The sequence below is a fragment of the Taudactylus pleione genome, unplaced genomic scaffold (assembly GCF_031769625.1).
Source record: "Taudactylus pleione unplaced genomic scaffold, aTauple2 ptg001441l, whole genome shotgun sequence".
Classification (NCBI taxonomy): Eukaryota; Metazoa; Chordata; class Amphibia; order Anura; family Myobatrachidae; genus Taudactylus; species Taudactylus pleione.
The window spans coordinates 1,327,803-1,346,630 of NW_028285840.1; the positions used below are offsets into that span (position 1 = coordinate 1,327,803).

Consider the following 18,828-nt stretch of genomic DNA (forward strand, 5'->3'; position numbering starts at 1 on the left):
AGAGGTAATAGATACAAGCGAAGGGGTAGTAGGTACAGGCACAGAGGTAGTAGATACAAGCGCAGGGGTAGGAGGTACAAGCACAGGAGTAGGAGGTACAGGCACAAGGGTAGGAGGTACAGGCACAGGGGTAGGAGGTACAGGCGCAGGGGTAGGAGGTACAGGCGCAGGGGTAGGAGGTACAGGCGCAGGGGTAGGAGGTACAGGCGCAGGGGTGGCAGGTACAGGCGCAGGGGTAGTAGGTACAGGTGCCGAGGTAGTAGATACAAGCGCAGGGGTAGTAGGTACAGGCGCAGAGGTAGTAGATACAAGCGCAGGGGTAGGAGGTACAAGCACAGGAGTAGGAGGTACAGGCACAGGGGTAGGAGGTACAAGTACATGGGTGGCAGGTACAGGCACAGGAGTAGGAGGTACAGGCGCAGGGGTAGGAGGTACAAGTACAGGGGTGGCAGGTACAGGCGCAGAGGTAGTAGATGCAGGTGTAGGAGGTACAAGCACAGGGGTAGTAGGTACAGGGGTAGTAGGTACAAGCACAGGGGTGGCAGGTACAGGAGGTAGTAGGTACAGGCACAGGGGTGGCAGGTACAGAGGTAGTAGGTACAGGCACAGCGGTGGCAGGTACAGGGGTAGTAAGTGCAGGCGCAGTAGGCACAGGGGTAGTAGTTACAGTCTCTCCATCATTAGCAGTAAACTCCTTACCTTGCCCTCAGACTCCATTCCCGCGGGAGAGTCACACTACTTATCCGCGCTGTTCCCCGATAGTTGCTTTATCCCGATCGTTGCTATCCGTGCTATATCCCGATATTTGCTGAGTCCTAATATTTGATATCCAATCTATATCCCGATATTTGCTGAGTCCTAATATTTGATATCCAATCTATATCCCGATATTTGCTGAGTCCTAATATTTGATATCCAATCTATATCCCGATATTTGCTGTCCCGATCTTTGCTGTACGGGCTATATCCCGATAATTGCTGAGTCCCGATCTTTGCTATGCGGGCTACAGTATATCCCGATATTTGCTGTCTGTGCTGTATCTCTATAACTGGCTGCAGAGCTACCGGCTCCAGATCTTATAACAGAGGGGGTGTGTGCGCTCCCCTCTGCTGTCATTGGCCGGTGTAAGACTTACGTCACCCCCAGGCACCGCCCCTTTCCCGACACACCTCCGCTAGAGTCACGTGCTCGTCTTATACAGCTAACAGGGTGTATACTCATCACATGTGCATCCTCCTATATACTATTGTATCATCCTTATCATATACATGTACATCCTCCTATATACTATTGTATCATCCTTATCATATACATGTGCATCCTCCTATATACTATTGTATCATCCTTATCATATACATGTGCATCCTCCTATATACTATTGTATCATCCTTATCATATACATGTACATCCTCCTATATACTATTGTATCATCCTTATCATATACATGTGCATCCTCCTATATACTATTGTATCATCCTTATCATATACATGTACATCCTCCTACATACTATTGTATCATCCTTATCATATACATGTACATCCTCCTATATACTATTGTATCATCCTTATCATATACATGTGCATCCTCCTATATACTATTGTATCATCCTTATCATATACATGTGCATCCTCCTACATACTATTGTATCATCCTTATCATATACATGTACATCCTCCTACATACTATTGTATCATCCTTATCATATACATGTGCATCCTCCTATATACTATTGTATCATCCTTATCATATACATGTGCATCCTCCTATATACTATTGTATCATCCTTATCATATACATGTGCATCCTCCTATATACTATTGTATCATCCTTATCATATACATGTACATCCTCCTATATACTATTGTATCATCCTTATCATATACATGTGCATCCTCCTATATACTATTGTATCATCCTTATCATATACATGTGCATCCTCCTATATACTATTGTATCATCCTTATCATATACATGTGCATCCTCCTATATACTATTGTATCATCCTTATCATATACATGTGCATCCTCCTATATACTATTGTATCATCCTTATCATATACATGTACATCCTCCTACATACTATTGTATCATCCTTATCATATACATGTACATCCTCCTACATACTATTGTATCATCCTTATCATATACATGTGCATCCTCCTACATACTATTGTATCATCCTTATCATATACATGTACATCCTCCTACATACTATTGTATCATCCTTATCATATACATGTACATCCTCCTACATACTATTGTATCATCCTTATCATATACATGTGCATCCTCCTACATACTATTGTATCATCCTTATCATATACATGTACATCCTCCTACATACTATTGTATCATCCTTATCATATACATGTGCATCCCCCTATATACTATTGTATCATCCTTATCATATACATGTACATCCTCCTACATACTATTGTATCATCCTTATCATATACATGTACATCCTCCTACATACTATTGTATCATCCTTATCATATACATGTACATCCTCCTACATACTATTGTATCATCCTTATCATATACATGTGCATCCTCCTATATACTATTGTATCATCCTTATCATATACATGTGCATCCTCCTATATACTATTGTATCATCCTTATCATATACATGTGCATCCTCCTACATACTATTGTATCATCCTTATCATATACATGTACATCCTCCTATATACTATTGTATCATCCTTATATATATATATGTACATCCTCCTATATACTATTGTATCATCCTTATCATATATATGTACATCCTCCTATATACTATTGTATCATCCTTATCATATATATGTATATCCTATATACTATTGTATCATCCTTATCATATACATGTGCATCCTCCTACATACTATTGTATCATCCTTATCATATACATGTGCATCCTCCTATATACTATTGTATCATCCTTATCATATACATGTACATCCTCCTACATACTATTGTATCATCCTTATCATATACATGTACATCCTCCTACATACTATTGTATCATCCTTATCATATACATGTGCATCCTCCTATATACTATTGTATCATCCTTATCATATATATGTACATCCTCCTACATACTATTGTATCATCCTTATCATATACATGTACATCCTCCTATATACTATTGTATCATCCTTATATACATGTGCATCCTCCTATATACTATTGTATCATCCTTATCATATACATGTGCATCCTCCTACATACTATTGTATCATCCTTATCATATATATGTACATCCTCCTATATACTATTGTATCATCCTTATATATATATATGTACATCCTCCTATATACTATTGTATCATCCTTATCATATACATGTGCATCCTCCTATATACTATTGTATCATACTTATCATATACACCGCGGCCCGCATGGTACGCTACTCAGCAGCGTACCATGCGGGCATGACTCGAGTATAAGCCGAGGGGGTGCTTTTTCAGCACAAAAAATGTGCTGAAAAACTCGGCTTATACTCGAGTATATACGGTATACATCCTATATACATTGTGTCATCCTCATCATATATGTACATCCTATATACAGTAGGGCAAAAAAGTATTTGGACAGCCACCGATTGTGCAAATTGTTGCACTTTAAAAGATGAGAGAAGTCTGTAATTTCCATCATAGGTACACTTTAACTGTGAGAGCCAGAATCAGAACAAAAAATTCCGGAAATCATTGTATGATTTTTAAACAATTTATTTGTTTATTCTTTCAGAAAAAAAATATTTGGACAATCAAAAAGTTTGACTCAATACTTTGTATAGTAACCTCGGTTGCCAATTACAGAGTTCAAACGTTTCCTGTAGTTCTTGACCAGGTTTGCACACACTGCAGCAGGTACTTTGGCCCACTCTTCAATGCTGATCTTCTCTAGATGTGTCATGTTTTGGGACTGTCGCCGGGCAACACAGACTTTCAACTTCCTCCACAGATTTTCTATTGGGTTGAGGTCTGGAGACTGGCTAGGCCAATCCAGGACCTTGAAATGCTTCTTACGTAGCCACTCCTTAGTTGCCCGGGCAGTGTGTTTGGGGTCATTGTCATTCTGGAAGACCCAGCCACGTTACATCGTCAATGCTCTTACTGAGGTAAGGAGGTTTTTCCACAAAATGTCATGATGCATGGCCATTCATCCTCTCCGTAATACGGATCAGGCGTCCTGTCCCCTTTGCAGAAAAGCATCCCCAAAGCATGATGTTTCCACCCCCATGCTTCACAATGGGTATGGTGTTTTTGGGATGCCACTCATCATTCTTCTCCCTCCAAACACGGCATGTGGAGTTTATACCAAAAAGTTCTATTTTGGTCTCATCTGACCACATGACATTCTCCCAATCCTCCTCTGGATCATCCAGATGGTCACGGGCAAACTTTAGACGGGCCTGGACATGTGCTGGCTTAAGCAGGGGGACCTTTCGGGTGCTGCAGGATTTGAATCCATGACGACATAGTGTGTTACTAATAGTAACCTTTGTGACTGTGGTCCCAGCTCTCTTGAGGTCATTGACCAGGCCCCCCCCCGTGTAATTCTGGGCTGATCCCTTACCGTTCTCAAGATCATTGATACCCCACGAGGTGAGATCTTGCATGGAGCCCCTGGTCAAGGGAGATTGTCACCGATCTTGTATTTCTTCTACTTTTTAATAATTGCGCCAACAGTTGATCTCTTCTCACCAAGCTGCTTGCCTATTGTCGAGTAGCTCATCCCAGCCTTGTGCAGGTCTACAATTTTGTCCCTGGTGTCCTTAGACAGCTCTCTGGTCTTGGCCATGGTGGAGAGGTTGCAGTCTGACTGTTTAAGGGTGTTGACAAGTGTCTTTTAACCAGTTAACCAGTTCAAACAGGTGCCATTAATACAGGTAACGAGTGGAGGATAGATGAGCTTCCTAAAGAAGAAGTAACAGGTCTGTGAAAGCCAGAATTCTTGCTGGTTGGTAGGTGTCCAAATATTTATTTTCCACAAGACTATACAAATAAATTGTTTAAAAATCATACAATGTGATTTCCGGAATTTTTTGTTCAGATTCTATCTCTCACAATTAAAGTGTACCTATGATGGAAATTACAGACGTCTCTCATCTTTTAAAGTGCAACAACTTGCACAATCGGTGGCTGGCCAAATACTTTTTTGCCCCACTGTACATTGTGTCATCCTCATCATATATGTACACCCTATATACATTATCACCCTTATCATATATGTACATCCTATATACATTGTATCACCCTCATCATATATGTACATCCTATATACATTGTATCATCCTCATCAAATATGTACATCCTGTATACATTGTATCATCCATATATACATATATATATATATATATATATATATACATGTATACATACACACATCCAATATAACTACATAGTATCACCCACATGAAGAGCAATCTTCCACGTGTTGCTGGGGAGCCCAGGATGTGCCGCTGTGTGGATAAGTGACTCCATGTGACATAGACAGAGCATGACATGTAATGTAACCACGGTCAGCGTGGTCTAATGGGTGTCCCAGTCACTCTCTTACCACCGCAGGACAGAGAGCCACCTGCAGGTCACCTCTGATTCTCCGCCCCGAAAGGAGCCCTAAGCTAGGGGTCCTATCAATTAAGTGTCCCTATACAGGGGTAAGCAGCACCCTGTGGCCCTTCAGCTGTTGTAGAACTATAAGTCCCATCATGCTTGCAGTACTATAACAGAAGCTGCCTGACTTTACACTAAACAACGTGGAGGATAACCCATTGTGTTTTCCATCTCTCCTTCTTCTAGTACGGAGGTTCCCAAACTACAGTCCAGGATTTATGGATATCCATGTTTGGGCACAGGTGACTCATATAGTACCTCAGTCAATTTGATTTAACCATCTGGACTCAACAATGGATATCCTTGAAACCTGGACTGTAATGTTGGTGTTTGGGAAACTCTGCTGTTGTCTATGATTTTCTATCATTTTAGAGAGCAGGCTTTTCAGGTCGGAGTAATCTCGTTTTATGGAGCAGTCACAGAAAGGAGATTTCATTTGGCACATCCGATCGGCCCCGGCGCAGTTTGGCAGAGTGAGGAGGACGAAGCAGAAGATGTCTTCACAGGTTGCATAAGCATTACATGTATCAGCTTATTTATATGATGCCACACACTGGTAGGAACACTAATGCTGGCCACACACATAGCGACATTTTACCTGATCTGGAGGATTAAGACACATTGGAACGACAGATCCTGTAAAATATGGGCAAATCCTGAGTAAATCGTGAGTCCCCACTCAAGACACCAAATTGTTGGTCTGATTCAGAGCCGGACGCTATTTGCGCTCGCTCGTCCAGAAAAAGGGGCTGGCTATTTAAATAGACCGTTCGCTCTTTGCGGTCTGTTGACGCCTCTATGTCTGAACGCCTCTATGTCTGAACGAGCGAACAAAACATGCGGACGTTTTTTTGTAAAAAACGCCCCCCTGGCCGCTCGCATCATACGTCATCTCCGCTATTTATTAGATTAATCGAGTACATCGAAAGGCGAATGAACTGCTCGCTATTCTTGTGGTTGCATTTTCCTACCGCAATCATGCGAGCAGTTCTGGCTAAAAGACACCCAACTGACGTGGTCGATGCTGCTGCTTTGTTAATTATGCACACCCAAAAAATGCCCATTTGACCGTTTGGCACGCCTGCATTCGGATCTTCACTCCCCGTTTTCAAGCACCTTCCCCTGTTACCACCCACAAACGCCTCACTCTGTCACTCAAATTAGCAGGCATTCGCTATATTGCGAGCACACGATTTCCGACCGCACTGACTGGTTCGTGCATGCGTACCGAAACCCGTACGCATGCGCAGATGTGCGAACATCGCTCGGAACGAACGAGCGGCTGCTTACGAGTGGCTCTGAATGAGACCCTGTGTACAGATCGTGTGGAGATCGTGTGCTGAGCTGTCGGGGAGAGTTTCAAGGGAAATCGTACACAAATCGTACACATCGGTTGACCGCGTGCAGATAGCCATGTGTGTGGCCAGCTTATCTGCGTGACAGTTGCTGAGCAGAGGGGATGCAGTCAGTCAACAAAGAATATGTCAACTTTCAGGAGGTGCATTGTTCACGTATCGGCGTCACTTTGGTTGCGACCGACCGGCCGTGCGATTGCTTCCTTTTTCAGTTTCTCGGTCGTTTGGTGTACGACCGAGCGGCCGCTTACGACCGACTCTGAATGAGGTCCAGTGTGTGCAGTGAGTGTGGAAGTGCAGGGAGAGAGATGCTGATCAATGTGTAGCAGTACAGTGTGTGCAATGAGTGTGGCAGTGTAGGGAGTCAGATGATGATCAGAGTGTAGCAGTACAGTGAGTGTGGCAGTGTAGGGAGTCAGATGATGATCAGAGTGTAACAGTACAGTGTGTGCAGTGAGTGTGGCAGTGCAGGGAGTCAGATGATGATCAGAGTGTAGCAGTACAGTTTTTGCAGTGAGTGTGGCAGTGCAGTGAGACAGATGCGGATCAGAGTGTAGCAGTACAGTGTGTGTAGTTAGTGTGGCAGTGCATGGAGTTGGATGATGAACAGAGTGTAGCAGTACAGTGTGTGCAGTGAGTGTGCCAATGCAGTGAGATAGATGATGATCAGAGTGTAGCAGTACAGTGTGTGCAGTGAGTGTGGCAGTGCAGTGATACAGATCAGAGTATAGAAGTACAGTGTGTGCAGTCAGTGTGGCAGTGCAGTGAGACAGATGATGATCAGAGTGTAGCAGTACAGTGTGTGCAGTGAGTGTGGCAGTGCAGTGAGATAGATGATGATCAGAGTGTAGAAGTACAGTGAGTGTGGCAGTGTAGGGAATCAGATGATGATCACAGTGTAGCAGTACAGTGTGTGCAGTGAGTGTGGCAGTGCAGGGAGTCAGATGATGATCAGAGTGTAGCAGTACAGTTTTTGCAGTGAGTGTGGCAGTGCAGTGAGACAGATGCGCATCAGAGTGTAAGAGTGCAGTGTGTGCTGTGAGTGTGGCTGTGTAGTGAGTTACACAATGATCAGAGTGTAGCATTACAGTGTGTGCAGTGAGTGTGGCAGTGCAGTGATACAGATGCGGATCAGAGTATAGCAGTACAGTGTGTGCAGTCAGTGTGGCAGTGCAGTGAGATAGATGATGATCAGAGTGTAGCAGTACAGTGTGTGCAGTGAGTGTGGCAGTTCACTGAGATAGATGATGATCAGAGTGTAGCAGTACAGTGAGTGTGGCAGTGTAGGGAGTCAGATGATGATCAGAGTGTAGCAGTACAGTGTTTGCAGTGAGTGTGGAAGTGCAGGGAGTCAGATGATGATCAGAGTGTAGCAGTACAGTGTGTGCAGTGAGTGTGGCAGTGCAGTGAGATAGATGATGATCAGAGTGTAGCAGTACAGTGTGTACAGTGAGTGTGGCAGCGCAGGGAGGTAGATGCTGATCGGAGTGTAGCAGTACAGTGTGTGCAGTGAGTGTGGCAGTGCAGTGAGATAGATGTTGATCAGAGTGTAGCAGTACAGTGTGTGCAGTGAGTGTGGCAGTGCAGTGAGATAGATGATGATCAGAGTGTAGCAGTACAGTGTGTGCAGTGAGTGTGGTAGTGCAGTGAGATAGACGATGATGATCAGAGTGTAGCAGTACAGTGTGTGCAGTGAGTGTGGCAGTGCAGTGAGATAGACGATAATGATCAGAGTGTAGCAGTACAGTTTGTGCAGTGAGTGTGGAAGTGCAGGGAGAGAGATGCTGATTAAAGTGTAGCAGTACAGTGAGTGTGGCAGTGCAGGGAGACAGATGATGATCAGAGTGTAGCAGTACAGTGTGTGCAGTGAGTGTGGCAGTGCAGGGAGACAGATGATGATCAGAGTGTAGCAGTACAGTGTGTACAGTGAGTGTGGCAGTGCAGGGAGGTAGATGCTGATCGGAGTGTAGCAGTATAGTGTGTGCAGTGAGTGTGGCAGTGCATTGAGTCAGATGCTGATCAGAGCTTAGCAGTACAGTGTGTTCAGTGAGTGTGGCAGTGCAGTGAGATAGATGATGATCAGAGTGTAGCAGTACAGTGTGTGCAGTGCAGTGAGTCAGACGCTGATCAGAGCTTAGCAGGACAGTGTGTGTGGCAGTGCAGAGAGATAGATGATGATCAGAGTGTAGCAGTACAGTGTGTGCAGTGAGTGTGGCAGTGCAGTGAGATAGATGATGATCAGAGTGTAGCAGTACAGTGTGTGCAGTGAGTGTGGTAGTGCAGTGCGATAGACGATGATGATCAGAGTGTAGCAGCACAGTGTGTGCAGTGAGTGTGGCAGTACAGTGAGATAGATGATGATGATCAGAGCGTAGCAGTACAGTTTGTGCAGTGAGTGTGGAAGTGCAGGGAGAGAGAATCTGATCAAAGTGTAGCAGTACAGTGTGTGCAGTGAGTGTGGCAGTGCAGGGAGACAGATGATGATCAGAGTGTAGCAGTACAGTGTGTGCAGTGAGTGTGGAAGTGCAGGGAAACAGATGATGATCACAGAGTATAGCAGTACAGTGTGTACAGTGAGTGTGGCACTGCAGGGAGGTAGATGCTGATCGGAGTGTAGCAGTATAGTGTGTTCAATGAGTGTGGAAGTGCAGTGAGACAGATTCGGATCAGAGTGTAGCAGTACAGTGTGTCAAGTGAGTGTGGCAGTGCAGTGAGACAGATGATGATCAGAGTGTAAGAGTGCAGTGTGTGCTGTGAGTGTGGCTGTGTAGTGAGTTACATAATGATCAGAGTGTAGCAGTACAGTGTGTACAGTGAGTGTGGCAGTGCAGTGAGATAGATGATGATCAGAGTGTAGCAGTATAGTGTGTGCAGTGAGTGGGGCAGTGCAGTGAGATAGATGATGATCAGAGTGTAGCAGTATAGTGTGTACAGTGAGTGTGGCAGTGCAGTGAGTAAGATGATGATCAGAGTGTAGCAGTACAGTGTGTGCAGTGAGTGTGGCTGTGTAGTGAGTCAGATGATGATCAGAGTGTAAGAGTGCAGTGTGTGCTGTGAGTGTGGCTGTGTAGTGAGTTACAATATGATCAGAGTGTAGCAGTACAGTGTGTACAGTGAGTGTGGCAGTGCAGTGAGATAGATGATGATCAGAGTGTAGCAGAACAGTGTGTACAGTGAGTGTGGCTGTGTAGTGAGTTACATAATGATCCGAGTGTAGTAGTACAGTGTGTGCAGTCAGTGTGGCAGTGCAGTGAGACAGATGATGATCAGAGTGTAAGAGTGCAGTGTGTGCTGTGAGTGTGGCTGTGTAGTGAGTTACATAATGATCAGAGTGTAGCAGTACAGTGTGCACAGTGAGTGTGGCAGTGTAGTGAGATAGATGATGATCAGAGTGTAGCAGTATAGTGTGTGCAGTGAGTGTGGCAGGGCAGTGAGATAGATGATGATCAGAGTGTAGCAGTAAAGTGTGTACAGTGAGTGTGGCAGTGCAGTGAGTAAGATGATGATCAGAGTGTAGCAGTACAGTGTGTACAGTGAGTGTGGCAGTGCAGGGAGGTAGAAGCTGATCGGAGTGTAGCAGTACAGTGTATGCAGTGAGTGTGGCAGTGCAGTGAGATAGATGTTGATCAGAGTGTAGCAGTACAGTGTGTGCAGTGAGTGTGGCAGTGCAGTGAGATAGATGATGATCAGAGTGTAGCAGTACAGTGTGTGCAGTGAGTGTGGTAGTGCAGTGCGATAGACGATGATGATCAGAGTGTAGCAGTACAGTTTGTGCAGTGAGTGTGGCAGTGCAGTGAGATAGACGATGATGATCAGAGTGTAGCAGTATAGTGTGTACAGTGAGTGTGGCAGTGCAGTGAGTAAGATGATGATCAGAGTGTAGCAGTACAGTGTGTGCAGTGAGTGTGGCTGTGTAGTGAGTCAGATGATGATCAGAGTGTAAGAGTGCAGTGTGTGCTGTGAGTGTGGCTGTGTAGTGAGTTACAATATGATCAGAGTGTAGCAGTACAGTGTGTACAGTGAGTGTGGCAGTGCAGTGAGATAGATGATGATCAGAGTGTAGCAGTACAGTGTGTACAGTGAGTGTGGCTGTGTAGTGAGTTACATAATGATCCGAGTGTAGCAGTACAGTGTGTGCAGTCAGTGTGGCAGTGCAGTGAGACAGATGATGATCAGAGTGTAAGAGTGCAGTGTGTGCTGTGAGTGTGGCTGTGTAGTGAGTTACATAATGATCAGAGTGTAGCAGTACAGTGTGTACAGTGAGTGTGGCAGTGTAGTGATATAGATGATGATCAGAGTGTAGCAGTATAGTGTGTGCAGTGAGTGTGGCTGTGTAGTGAGTTACATAATGATCAGAGTGTAGCAGTACAGTGTGTACAGTGAGTGTGGCAGTGTAGTGAGATAGATGATGATCAGAGTGTAGCAGAATAGTGTGTGCAGTGAGTGTGGCAGGGCAGTGAGATAGATGATGATCAGAGTGTAGCAGTATAGTGTGTACAGTGAGTGTGGCAGTGCAGTGAGTAAGATGATGATCAGAGTGTAGAAGTATAGTGTGTGCAGTGAGTGTGGCAGGGCAGTGAGATAGATGATGATCAGAGTGTAGCAGTATAGTGTGTACAGTGAGTGTGGCAGTGCAGTGAGTAAGATGATGATCAGAGTGTAGCAGTATAGTGTGTGCAGTGAGTGTGGCAGTGCATTGAGTCAGATGCTGATCAGAGCTTAGCAGTACAGTGTGTTCAGTGAGTGTGGCAGTGCAGTGAGATAGATGATGATCAGAGTGTAGCAGTACAGTGTGTGCAGTGCAGTGAGTCAGATGCTGATCAGAGCTTAGCAGGACAGTGTGTGTGGCAGTGCAGTGAGATAGATGATGATAAGAGTGTAGCAGTACAGTGTGTGCAGTGAGTGTGGCAGTGCAGTGATACAGATGCGGATCAGAGTATAGCAGTACAGTGTGTGCAGTCAGTGTGGCAGTGCAGTGAGATAGATTATGATCAGAGTGTAGCAGTACAGTGTGTGCAGTGAGTGTGGCAGTGCAGTGAGATAGATGACGATCAGAGTGTAGCAGTACAGTGTGTGCAGTGAGTGTGGCAGTGCAGTGAGATAGATGATGATCAGAGTGTAGCAGTACAGTGTGTGCAGTGAGTGTGGTAGTGCAGTGCGATAGACGATGATGATCAGAGTGTAGCAGCACAGTGTGTGCAGTGAGTGTGGCAGTGCAGTGAGATAGATGATGATCAGAGTGTAGCAGTACAGTTTGTGCAGTGAGTGTGGAAGTGCAGGGAGAGAGATTCTGATCAAAGTGTAGCAGTACAGTGTGCAGTGAGTGTGGCAGTGCAGGGAGACAGATGATGATCAGAGTGTAGCAGTACAGTGTGTGCAGTGAGTGTGGAAGTGCAGGGAGACAGATGATGATCAGAGTGTAGCAGTACAGTGTGTACAGTGAGTGTGGCAGTGCAGGGAGGTAGATGCTGATCGGAGTGTAGCAGTATAGTGTGTTCAATGAGTGTGGAAGTGCAGTGAGACAGATTTGGATCAGAGTGTAGCAGTACAGTGTGTCAAGTGAGTGTGGCAGTGCAGTGAGACAGATGATGATCAGAGTGTAAGAGTGCAGTGTGTGCTGTGAGTGTGGCTGTGTAGTGAGTTACATAATGATCAGAGTGTAGCAGTACAGTGTGTACAGTGAGTGTGGCAGTGTAGTGATATAGATGATGATCAGAGTGTAGCAGTATAGTGTGTGCAGTGAGTGTGGCTGTGTAGTGAGTTACATAATGATCAGAGTGTAGCAGTACAGTGTGTACAGTGAGTGTGGAAGTGCAGTGAGACAGATTTGGATCAGAGTGTAGCAGTACAGTGTGTCAAGTGAGTGTGGCAGTGCAGTGAGACAGATGATGATCAGAGTGTAAGAGTGCAGTGTGTGCTGTGAGTGTGGCTGTGTAGTGAGTTACATAATGATCAGAGTGTAGCAGTACAGTGTGTACAGTGAGTGTGGCAGTGTAGTGAGATAGATGATGATCAGAGTGTAGCAATATAGTGTGTGCAGTGAGTGTGGCAGGGCAGTGAGATAGATGATGATCAGAGTGTAGCAGTATAGTGTGTACAGTGAGTGTGGCAGTGCAGTAAGTAAGATGATGATCAGAGTGTAGCAGTACAGTGTGTACAGTGAGTGTGGCAGTGCAGGGAGGTAGATGCTGATCGGAGTGTAGCAGTACAGTGTGTGCAGTGAGTGTGGCAGTGCAGTGAGATAGATGTTGATCAGAGTGTAGCAGTACAGTGTGTGCAGTGAGTGTGGCAGTGCAGTGAGATAGATGATGATCAGAGTGTAGCAGTACAGTGTGTGCAGTGAGTGTGGTAGTGCAGTGCGATAGACGATGATGATCAGAGTGTAGCAGTACAGTGTGTGCAGTGAGTGTGGCAGTGCAGTGAGATAGACGATGATGATCAGAGTGTAGCAGTACAGTTTGTGCAGTGAGTGTGGAAGTGCAGGGAGAGAGATGCTGATCAAAGTGTAGCAGTACAGTGTGTACAGTGAGTGTGGCAGTGCAGGGAGAAAGATGATGATCAGAGTGTAGCAGTATAGTGTGTGCAGTGAGTGTGGCAGTGCAGTGAGATAGATGATGATCAGAGTGTAGCAGTATAGTGTGTACAGTGAGTGTGGCAGTGCAGTGAGTAAGATGATGATCAGAGTGTAGCAGTACAGTGTGTGCAGTGAGTGTGGCTGTGTAGTGAGTCAGATGATGATCAGAGTGTAAGAGTGCAGTGTGTGCTGTGAGTGTGGCTGTGTAGTGAGTTACAATATGATCAGAGTGTAGCAGTACAGTGTGTACAGTGAGTGTGGCAGTGCAGTGAGATAGATGATGATCAGAGTGTAGCAGTACAGTGTGTACAGTGAGTGTGGCTGTGTAGTGAGTTACATAATGATCCGAGTGTAGCAGTACAGTGTGTGCAGTCAGTGTGGCAGTGCAGTGAGACAGATGATGATCAGAGTGTAAGAGTGCAGTGTGTGCTGTGAGTGTGGCTGTGTAGTGAGTTACATAATGATCAGAGTGTAGCAGTACAGTGTGTACAGTGAGTGTGGCAGTGTAGTGATATAGATGATGATCAGAGTGTAGCAGTATAGTGTGTGCAGTGAGTGTGGCTGTGTAGTGAGTTACATAATGATCAGAGTGTAGCAGTACAGTGTGTACAGTGAGTGTGGCAGTGTAGTGAGATAGATGATGATCAGAGTGTAGCAGTATAGTGTGTGCAGTGAGTGTGGCAGGGCAGTGAGATAGATGATGATCAGAGTGTAGCAGTATAGTGTGTACAGTGAGTGTGGCAGTGCAGTGAGTAAGATGATGATCAGAGTGTAGCAGTATAGTGTGTGCAGTGAGTGTGGCAGGGCAGTGAGATAGATGATGATCAGAGTGTAGCAGTATAGTGTGTACAGTGAGTGTGGCAGTGCAGTGAGTAAGATGATGATCAGAGTGTAGCAGTATAGTGTGTGCAGTGAGTGTGGCAGTGCATTGAGTCAGATGCTGATCAGAGCTTAGCAGTACAGTGTGTTCAGTGAGTGTGGCAGTGCAGTGAGATAGATGATGATCAGAGTGTAGCAGTACAGTGTGTGCAGTGCAGTGAGTCAGATGCTGATCAGAGCTTAGCAGGACAGTGTGTGTGGCAGTGCAGTGAGATAGATGATGATCAGAGTGTAGCAGTATAGTGTGTACAGTGAGTGTGGCAGTGCAGTGAGTAAGATGATGATCAGAGTGTAGCAGTACAGTGTGTGCAGTGAGTGTGGCAGTGCAGTGATACAGATGCGGATCAGAGTATAGCAGTACAGTGTGTGCAGTCAGTGTGGCAGTGCAGTGAGATAGATTATGATCAGAGTGTAGCAGTACAGTGTGTGCAGTGAGTGTGGCAGTGCAGTGAGATAGATGACGATCAGAGTGTAGCAGTACAGTGTGTGCAGTGAGTGTGGCAGTGCAGTGAGATAGATGATCAGAGTGTAGCAGTACAGTGTGTGCAGTGAGTGTGGTAGTGCAGTGCGATAGACGATGATGATCAGAGTGTAGCAGCACAGTGTGTGCAGTGAGTGTGGCAGTGCAGTGAGATAGATGATGATGATCAGAGTGTAGCAGTACAGTTTGTGCAGTGAGTGTGGAAGTGCAGGGAGAGAGATTCTGATCAAAGTGTAGCAGTACAGTGTGTGCAGTGAGTGTGGCAGTGCAGGGAGACAGATGATGATCAGAGTGTAGCAGTACAGTGTGTGCAGTGAGTGTGGAAGTGCAGGGAGACAGATGATGATCAGAGTGTAGCAGTACAGTGTGTACAGCGAGTGTGGCAGTGCAGGGAGGTAGATGCTGATCGGAGTGTAGCAGTATAGTGTGTTCAATGAGTGTGGAAGTGCAGTGAGACAGATTTGGATCAGAGTGTAGCAGTACAGTGTGTCAAGTGAGTGTGGCAGTGCAGTGAGACAGATGATGATCAGAGTGTAAGAGTGCAGTCTGTGCTGTGAGTGTGGCTGTGTAGTGAGTTACATAATGATCAGAGTGTAGCAGTACAGTGTGTACAGTGAGTGTGGCAGTGCAGTGAGATAAATGATGATCAGAGTGTAGCAGTATAGTGTGTGCAGTGAGTGTGGCAGTGCAGTGAGATAGATGATGATCAGAGTGTAGCAGTATAGTGTATACAGTGAGTGTGGCAGTGCAGTGAGTAAGATGATGATCAGAGTGTAGCAGTACAGTGTGTGCAGTGAGTGTGGCTGTGTAGTGAGTCAGATGATGATCAGAGTGTAAGAGTGCAGTGTGTGCTGTGAGTATGGCTGTGTAGTGAGTTACAATATGATCAGAGTGTAGCAGTACAGTGTGCACAGTGAGTGTGGCAGTGCAGTGAGATAGATGATGATCAGAGTGTAGCAGTACAGTGTGTACAGTGAGTGTGGCTGTGTAGTGAGTTACATAATGATCCGAGTGTAGCAGTACAGTGTGTGCAGTCAGTGTGGCAGTTCAGTGAGATAGATGATGATCAGAGTGTAGCAGTACAGTGTGTGCAGTGAGTGTGGCAGTGCAGTGAGACAGATGCGGATCAGAGTGTAGCAGTACAGTGTGTGCTGTGAGTGTGGCAGTGCAGTGAGATAGATGATGATCAGAGTGTAGCAGTACAGTTTGTGCAGTGAGTGTGGCTGTGTAGTGAGTCAGATGATGATCAGAGTGTAGCAGTACAGTTTGTGCAGTCAGTGTGGCAGTGCAGTGAGATAGATGATGATGAGAGTGTAGCAGTGCACTGTGTGCAGTGAGTGTGGCAGTGCAGTGAGATAGATGATGATCAGAGTGTAGCAGTACAGTGTGTGCAGTGAGTGTGGCAGTGCAGTGAGTCAGATGCTGATCAGAGCTTAACAGGACAGTGTGTGGCAGTGCAGTGAGATAGATGATGATCAGAGTGTATTAGTACAGTGTTTGCAGTGAGTGTGGCAGTGCAGTGATACAGATGCGGATCAGAGTATAGCAGTACAGTGTGTGCAGTCAGTGTGGCAGTGCAGTGAGATAAATGATGATCAGAGTGTAGCAGTACAGTGTGTGCAGTGAGTGTGGTAGTGCAGTGCGATAGACGATGATGATCAGAGTGTAGCAGTACAGTGTGTGCAGTGAGTGTGGCAGTGCAGTGAGATAGATGATGATGATCAGAGTGTAGCAGTAAAGTTTGTGCAGTGAGTGTGGAAGTGCAGGGAGAGAGATTCTGATCAAAGTGTAGCAGTACAGTGTGTCAAGTGAGTGTGGCAGTGCAGGGAGACATATGATGATCAGAGTGTAGCAGTACAGTGTGTGCAGTGAGATAGATGATGATCAGAGTGTAGCAGTATAGTGTGTACAGTGAGTGTGGCAGTGCAGTGAGATAGATGATGATCAGAGTGTAGCAGTACAGTGTGTGCAGTGAGTGTGGCTGTGTAGTGAGTCAGATGATGATCAGAGTGTAAGAGTGCAGTGTGTGCTGTGAGTGTGGCTGTGTAGTGAGTTACATAATGATCCGAGTGTAGCAGTACAGTGTGTGCAGTCAGTGTGGCAGTGCAGTGAGATAGATGATGATCAGAGTGTAGCAGTACAGTGTGTGCAGTGCAGTGAGACAGATGCGGATCAGAGTGTAGCAGTACAGTGTGTGCAGTGAGTGTGGCAGTGCAGTGAGATAGATGATGATTAGAGTGTAGCAGTACAGTTTTTCCAGTGAGTGTGGCTGTGTAGTGAGTCAGATGATGATCAGAGTGTAGCAGTACAGTTTGTGCAGTCAGTGTGGCAGTGCAGTGAGATAGATGATGATCAGAGTGTAGCAGTGCAGTGTGTGCAGTGAGTGTGGCAGTGCAGTGAGATAGATGATGATCAGAGTGTAGCAATACAGTTTGTGCAGTGAGTGTGGCAGTGCAGTGAGATAGATGATGATCAGAGTGCAGCAGTATAGTGTTTGCAGTGAGTGTGGCAGTGTAGTGTGTACAGTGAGTGTGGCAGTGTAGTGTGTACAGTGGGTATAGTAAGGGCAGTAGGTGAAGTGAGCACAGTAGGTATAGTGAGTGCAGTAAGCATAGTGAGTACAGTAGGTGTAGTGAGTGCAGTAAGTATAGTAGGTGTAGTGAGCATAGGGGGTCATTCAGACCCGCTCGTGAGCAAAGTTCGCTCGCAAGCGGGTCGATGTTGTGAGAATGCGCATGCGCACGACGGAGGGAGCTCCGTCGTGTGCATGCACGAGACCCAGCGAGCGACGAGAAATACGTCGCTCGGGGTCTCGCACCAAAGGGGGCGTGCTGTCGATGGTGATTGACAGCACACCCCCTTTGGTGGGCGTGCCGGGGGCGTGGCTGCCAGACGGAGGCGTTCCCATGGGAACGCCTACCGTCTGAGTCCGACCCCACTGACATCAGTAATGATGTCAGTGGGAGTGACTTTGGCTCTGATAGAGCCAAAATCACTCCTGGGTTTGCGGCAGCGAGACCCTACCGCAGGGTCTCGTCGCAAACCCGATGGTCGCGATGGTCTTTGACCATCGCGACCATCATCATGGACGCTCGCTATAGCTGTGGGTGGTAAAAAAGGTAGGAGGGCCTGATTCAGAGCGAGTGCTCTGGTCAGAGCGTTCAGCTCTGAATCAGGCCCATAGTACGTAGGTATAGTGAGTGCAGTAGGTGTAGTGAGTACAGTAGGTATAGTAAATGCAGTAGGTATAGTGAGTACAGTAGGTGTAGTGAGTGCAGTAGGTGTAGTAAATGCAGTAGGTATAGTGAGTGCATTAGGTGTAGTGAGAGTGCAAGTATAGTAAGTGCAGTAAGTATAGTGAGTACAGTACGTGTAGTGAGTACAGTAAGTGTGAGAGTGCAGTAGGTGTAGTGAGTGCAGTAAGAATAGTGAGTATAGTAGGTGTAGTGAGTATAGTAGGTGTAGTGAGTGCAGGTATAGTAAGTGCAGTAGGTGTAGTGAGTACAGTAAGCATAGTGAGTATAGTAGGTGTAGTGAGTACAGTAAGTGTAGTGAGAGTGCAGTAGGTGTATCGAGTACAGTAAGAATAGTGAGTACAGTAAGAATAGTGAGTACAGTTCGGTATAGTGACTGCAGTAAGTGTAGTGAGCACAGTAGGTATAGTGAGTGCATTATGTGTAGTGAGCACAGTAGTTATAGTAAATGCAGCAAGTATAGTGAGTACAGTAGGTGTAGTGAGTGCAGTAGGTGTAGTAAATGCAGTAGGTATAGTGAGTGCATTAGGTGTAGTGAGAGTGCAGGTATAGTAAGTGCAGTAAGTATAGTGAGTACATTAGGTGTAGTGAGTACAGTAAGTGTGAGAGTGCAGTAGGTGTAGTGAGTGCAGTAAGAATAGAGAGTATAGTAGGTGTAGTGAGTATAGTAGGTGTA

The 18,828-nt window shown here is 45.7% G+C and overlaps 1 protein-coding gene across 2 annotated transcripts in view; it reads right to left on the reverse strand.

The window, feature by feature from the left end:
- Positions 1-18,828, reverse strand: part of LOC148442604 (solute carrier family 2, facilitated glucose transporter member 1-like) — a 165,454-nt gene that overhangs the window by 27,331 nt on the left and 119,295 nt on the right. The window contains exon 1 of one of the 2 annotated variants that reach the window (XM_088463757.1): positions 700-1,066. The exons of the other annotated variant lie outside the window; for it this stretch is intronic. Within the exon in view, the coding sequence (XP_088319883.1) occupies positions 700-717 (18 nt within the window). The 5' untranslated portion in view covers positions 718-1,066. Of the gene's footprint in view, positions 1-699; positions 1,067-18,828 lie in introns of those variants that run through there. 2 annotated transcript variants of the gene reach the window in all.